At 51.7% G+C, this 6,799-nt stretch overlaps 1 protein-coding gene across 1 annotated transcript in view; it reads right to left on the bottom strand.

The window, feature by feature from the left end:
* Positions 1-664: 664 nt before the first annotated feature.
* Positions 665-6,799, bottom strand: part of gpr139 (G protein-coupled receptor 139) — a 46,080-nt gene continuing 39,945 nt past the window's right edge. Inside the window, exon 4 of the mRNA XM_041206152.1 lies at positions 665-1,599. Within this exon, the coding sequence (XP_041062086.1) occupies positions 665-1,599 (935 nt within the window). The remainder of the gene's footprint in view (positions 1,600-6,799) is intronic.

The following is a 6,799-nucleotide window of genomic DNA, read 5'->3' as shown; positions in this document are numbered from 1 at the left end:
TTCTATCCATGCCCACCCCTTTTTCTAACCGCTAACTATTAAAGCAAGTTCCTCTGAACTTGTTTTTAAAAATTCCAATTGATACAGACCAGGTAATGTAGAGTTCACATCTACTCAAATATTTCACCTGAGTGCATCTCTAAACAATTCACAAACAGAATAAATTAAACATATTCATATATATTTGCAGGAAACACTCACCTATATTTGCTATGTAGAATCCTATTGAATTAGACACTAAAAATCCAAATACTGTCCTTCACTTGTCAGCGTTTGTATCATAAAATCCTTAAGGACTCTTCAGGAATATAACTGAATAGAGAATATATAGCATTTAATCTTTTGGTTCAAGTGATTGTAAATTAAGCACTTAGTCATTTTTTTTGCAATTTGTAATCCTTTTGCACCAGCTTGCTACCTCTTCCACAGATGTTTTTGCTGCATTTTTCATACAAAGACCTTATTAACTTACATGTCATTCCTGTTGGGGAATATGATATAAATGCCACATGTGCAGGTACTAACATCTCAATAGTGAGCAAAGTCATATTAAATTGGTGCAAAAGGTATAAGTTGACATTAAAATGCAATTATTTGAACATTAAATGATCAGACATTGTGATCTTCAGATAACATTTCCCTAAGAAAGCAACATCTTCCCAACTCATGGTGATATCTTCAGAGGTTTGCCATCCTTATCGTATTGGTACACAAGCATCTTGATGCAGTGGGAGTTGGCAGGGGAGATCCATGGACTGCTGGTGATTGAAAAGTTGTGGTTTGTATAAAAGTGTACTGGCTGTTTCTGACACTTAACAAAGGCCTTCAGTGTCCCAGCCACCATGGTGCGAAACCGTTTACTGATAAAGCAATAAAGGAAGAAATTGATGGCTGTGTTCAGCAAAGCAAGCATGTTGGCTATGTCTGACACGATGTGCACTAACCAACCATTATTTATCGGTGATACGTAGACATGGTAGAGAATCATTACCATTCTTGGTGCCCAGAGTAATGCAAATATGGTTGTAATAGTGAGCAAAATAGCTGTTGTCTTCCCTGTGGAGTATCCTCGCATGCGTAAATTACTTCTCCTTTTAAGTTTATGGATAATAATTGAATTCAGAACAAAGAAAATTGAACATGGCACTAAGTATACAGTGAAGCAGTGGACCCAGATCAAGATCTGATGCATGAAAGTACTTGTATAATTTTCATTCCAGATGTTGGGCCACCAGTAGTATGGAATGCTGGTCAAGAAGCAGATGACATACACACTCAATATCACTCTCCGAGTGCGTGCAGGATATGACACTGTATGGTACTTAAGTGGGTGACATACGGCAATGTATCTGTCAATAGTTAAAGGAACAGTTATCCAAATAGACGTGTGATTAGAAGAGAATTCTAGGACGCCAATTATTTTGTCCAGTACTTGTGGCAGCTGTTTGCCTAGAATGAAGTCTTCAAGCAGAAAATCAAGAAAGACGATGAAGAAAAGGACGAGGATATCAGCAGCAGCCAGCGCCAGGAGATAATTGTAGGAGGACTTCTGTCTTCGAGCCACCAGCCGGGAAAGGATGATTACTGTCAGTATGTTAGCTGGGAAAGAAAGAAAAGTTTATTCAGACACTCAGATACTACAAGGCATTTTGTCATTTTGAACTTCTTGGTGCATTGCAGTTACTTCATTTGCCTAAAGTAAAACTGAATTCTCTCTCAATTGATTTCAGGAAGTACATTTTCCATTTTCATCCAAGTCACTCTTTCACATAATTTTTTATGTTGTGTTGCTAGATCAGAAAATAACATACATTTTGAGCTTTTCCTTGAGATAAATGAAATATGAAACAATCTCGATCCCTTTGACACCCTTAAAAGGGCCCTGAAATTGCACAGTCTACAATCCTGGTTATGTTGTCAGGGTTACAGTCACGAGTGTTGATCGGTGAAAGGGCATTTTACACGTGCACCTTAGGGGCTAGTCAGCCCCAGACTGTCGCCAAGTCCAGTGCCCGCTCTTACTCTGGGCACGGTGGAGCAGATGCAATTCCTGCTCTCACTTTTGTCCATTCCTCAACCCAAGAAACAACTGGTAAGGGAGCGGATAGCACTCCAAAAAACCTATCTTACACTACATGGGCCTAACTGGCCTCAGACCTCCCAGCAAGGCCCACTTTCCTCTTTCTGAAGGTGTGTAGGATCACCTCACTAATATCAGCAATCTCCAAATTTCCATCATGTACCTGGCAATCTGTACCGATCCAGAGGAATCTCCCACCTTTACAAGCTGCTCAAACTGGAACACCCAATGTGTGCATTGACCTGTATCTTTCTGCCGCAGCTGGGACAAATCAGCACAAATTATATCCAGTCCAACTTGAGTTTCTGTGACTGTTTGTGTAAACATTGTGCTCAATGTTGGCCCAGTCCTCACTCTCAAACCTATTAAACATCATTGTGAATTTCCGCTGATTCTTCTCACCTGAGAGACTTCAGGGAGACTCTTAAAATTTAAAACTAAGATAAAAGCAAAACACTGCAGATGCTGGAAATCTGAAATAAAAGCAGAAAATATTGGAATAGCTCAGCAGGTTTGACAGCATCTGTCGAGAGAGAGACAGAGTTAACCTTTCGAATCCATGTGACCCTTCTTCAGAGCTAAAGAGAAGTAAAAATGTGATGAAGTTTATACTGTTTAATGGGGGGTGGAGCGGGTGAAGCTGGATAGAGGGCCAGCGATAGGTGGGGACGATTGACAAAGGAGAGATTGACAAAGATGTCATGAACAAAAGGACAAAGGGGTGTTAATGGTGGTGACACTGGCTAAAGGAGGTGCTGATGGTGGCATTAAGGTCAGAAAGCAGAATGTGATAATAGCAGGTCAAGGGTCAGCACTCTGGAAAGAACAACATGAACAAGTGACAGATGGACCTTGTGGGTTGGGGAAAAGGGATAAAAAAATGGATAAAAAGGGGATAAAAACAATGAATAAATGAATAAAAATAAAAAATAAGTGGATAAAAAATAAAAATAAATTTTAAAAAGGGATTTAAAAAGGAGTGAAGATAGAGGAGAGAGTTCATGATCTAAAGTAGTTGAACTCAATATTCAGTCCAGAAGGCTGTAAAGTGCCTAGTCGGAAGATGAGGTGCTGTTCCTCCAGTTTGCGTTGAGCTTCACTGGAACATTGCAGCAGTGCAAGGACGGACATGTGGGCATGAGAGCAGGGTGGTGTGTTGAAATGGCAAGTGACAGGGAGGTCCCTGCTCCCAATGCAGTCTCCTCTACATTGGAGAGACCAAACGCAGACTGGGTGACACCTTCGGTCTGTCCGCAAGCATCACCCAGATCTTTCTTTCAGTAGGAAGAACATGAAGAGACAATATAAAGTAATAGTAACCCTCAGGATGTTGATAGTGTGGGATTCAGTGATGGTAATGCCATTGATTGTCAAAGGGCAATGGTTGGATTCTCTCCTGTTGGAGATGGTCATTGCCTGGCACTTGTGTGGTGTGAATGTTACTTGCCACTTGTCAGCCCAAGGCTGGATATTGTCCAGGTCTTGCTGCATTTGGACTTGGACTGCTTCAGTATCTGAGGAGTTGTGAATAGTGCTGAACATTACGCAATTGTCAGCGAACAATCCTACGCTGGAGTTTATAAAGGAACGTTTTGATGAAGCAGCTGAAGATGGTTTGGCCGAGGACACTCCCTGCATTTCATTATATTTCTTTTAGTTATATTTCTGTTATATTTTGTATCTCTGATTAATGGGGCAAAATTTGCCCCTGTTGGGGGGAAGTGTGGGAGAGGATGTGGGTGGATGACCCTCTGATCGGTGGTCCCAATCGGGGGTATGCCGCCATTTTATGTGGGTGGGCCAGTTAAGGTTCACCCAGCGTGACGTCTGCATGGAAGTGCAGTGTGGTCCCTGTGCGGGCGGTGGTTGGTGGGGGGTGGGGGTGAATGTAAAGGAGCGCTCTGATCCCCCTGAGACTAAGTGCTGCCTCAGAGAGATCGGTTCCCAAAGTGAAAAGCTTATAGTTTCAAAAATTAATTTGCCATCCATGTGGCCTCATGTGACAATGTCACGTGTGTTGGGACATGGACATAACTTTAAGTAAAAGTGAATGTTAATTTTTTAATTCAGTCATGAAACCTCATCCCGCCCATGGGTCAGATTTAGGGCTTTTACTGGTGCTGACCAGAGCCCCCAACCTACCCACCACCCCCCGCAACCTACCCACCACCCCCCCAACCTACCCACCACCCCCCGCAACCTACCCACCACCCCCCCAACCTACCCACCACCCCCCGCAACCTACCCACCACCCCCCGCAACCTACCCACAACCCCCCCAACCTACCCACCACCCCCCCAACCTACCCACCACCCCCCGCAACCTACCCACAACCCCCCCAACCTACCCACCACCCCCCCAACCTACCCACCACCCCCCGCAACCTACCCACAACCCCCCCAACCTACCCACCACCCCCCCAACCTACCCACCACCCCACCAACCTACCCAGCACACCCCCCAGCCTACCCACCAACCCCCCCCCAACCTACCCACCAACCCCCCAACCTACCCACCACCCCCCGACCTACCCACCATCCTCCCCCCAACCTACCCACCACCCCCCCCAACCTACCCACCAACCCCCCCAACCTACCCACCACTCCCCGACCTACCCACCAACCCCCCCAACCTACCCACCACCCCCCGACCTACCCACCATCCTCCCCCCAACCTACCCACCACCCCCCCCAACCTACCCACCACTCCCCCCAACCTACCCACCATCCACCCCCCAACCTACCCACCAACACCCCAACCTACCCACCACCCCCCCCAACCTACCCACCAACACCCCAACCTACCCACCATCCCCCGCAACCTACCCACCACCCCCCGCAACCTACCCACCACCCCCCCAACCTACCCACCACCCCCCCGACCTACCCACCATCACCCCCCAACCTACCCACCATCACCCCCCGCAACCTACCCACCGCCCCCCCCAACCTACCCACCACCCCCCCAACCTACCCACCACACCCCCCAACCTACCCACCACCCCCCCCAACCTACCACCAACCCCCCCGACCTACCCACCACCCCCCCGACCTACCCACCACCCCCCCAACCTACCCACCAACCCCCCAACCTACCCACCACCCCCCCCAACCTACCCGCCACCCCCCCCAACCTACCCACCAACACCCCCGACCTACCCACCACCCCCCCCCAACCTACCCACCAACACCCCACCCTACCCACCAACCCCCCCCCAACCTACCCACCACCACCACCCCCCCAACCTACCCACCAACACCCCACCCTACCCAACAACCCCCCAAACTACCCACCACGCCCCCCAACCTACCCACCAACACCCCCGACCTACCCACCACCCCCCCCAACCTACACACCAACACCCCACCCTACCCACCACCCCCCCAACCTACCCACCAACACCCCCGACCTACCCACCACCCCTCCCAACCTACCCACCAACCCCCCAACCTACCCACCACCCCTCCAACCTACCCACCAACACCCCCGACCTACCCGCCACCCCCCCCAACCTACCCACCATCCCCCCCAACCTACCCACCACCCCCCCAACCTACCCACCACCCCCCCCCAACCTACTCACCAACCCCCCAACCTACCCACCACCCCCCCCCAACCTACTCACCAACACTCCACCCTACCCACCACCCCCCCCAACCTACCCACCAACACCCCAACCTACCCACCAACCCCCCCAAACTATCCCACCACTCCCCCCAACCTACCCACCACCCCCCCCAACCTACCCACCACCCCCCCAACCTACCCACCATCCCCCCTAACCTACCCCCAACCCCCCAACCTACCCACCACCCCCCCCAACCTACCCACCACTCCCCCAACTTACCCACCAACACCCCAACCTGCCCACCACCCCCCCCCAACCTACCCACCAACCCCCCAACCTACCCACCACTCCCCCCAACCTACCCACCACACCCCCCAACCTACCCACCACCCCCCCCAACCTACCCACCACTCCCCACAACCTACCCACCACCCCCCCAACCTACCCACCACACACCCCCAACCTACCCACCACCCCCCCCAACCTACCCACCACTCCCCACAACCTACCCACCACCCCCCCCAACCTACCCACCAACCCCCCAACCTACCCACCACCCCCCCCAACCTACCCACCACCCCCCCCAACCTAGCCACCAACCCCCCTGACCTACCCACCCCCCCCAACCTACCCACAAAACCCCCCCCAACCTACCCACCACCCCCCCCAACCTACCCACCAACACCCCACCCTACCCACCAACCCCCCCAAACTACCCACCAATCCCCCCAACCTACCCACCACCCCCCCCAACCTACCCACCAGCCCCCCAACCTACCCACCATCCCCCCTAACCTACCCCCAACCCCCCAACCTACCCACCACCCCCCCCAACCTACCCACCACTCTCCCCCAACTTACCCACCAACACCCCAACCTACCCACCACCCCCCCCCAACCTACCCACCAACCCCCCAACCTACCCACCACCCCCCCAACCTACCCACCACTCCCCCCAACCTACCCACCACACCCCCCAACCTACCCACCACCCCCCCCCAACCTACCCACCACTCCCCACAACCTACCCACCACCCCCCCCAACCTACCCACCACACCCCCCAACCTACCCACCACCCCCCCCAACCTACCCACCACCCCCCCAACCTACCCACCCCACCCCCCCCCCAACCTACCCACCACTCCCTGAC

Source organism: Carcharodon carcharias, chromosome 15 (genome assembly GCF_017639515.1).
Source record: "Carcharodon carcharias isolate sCarCar2 chromosome 15, sCarCar2.pri, whole genome shotgun sequence".
In the NCBI taxonomy this organism is placed as follows: domain Eukaryota; kingdom Metazoa; phylum Chordata; class Chondrichthyes; order Lamniformes; family Lamnidae; genus Carcharodon; species Carcharodon carcharias.
The sequence above is the reverse complement of the archived record's forward strand: the minus strand, read 5'-3'. Positions and strand labels throughout refer to the sequence as shown.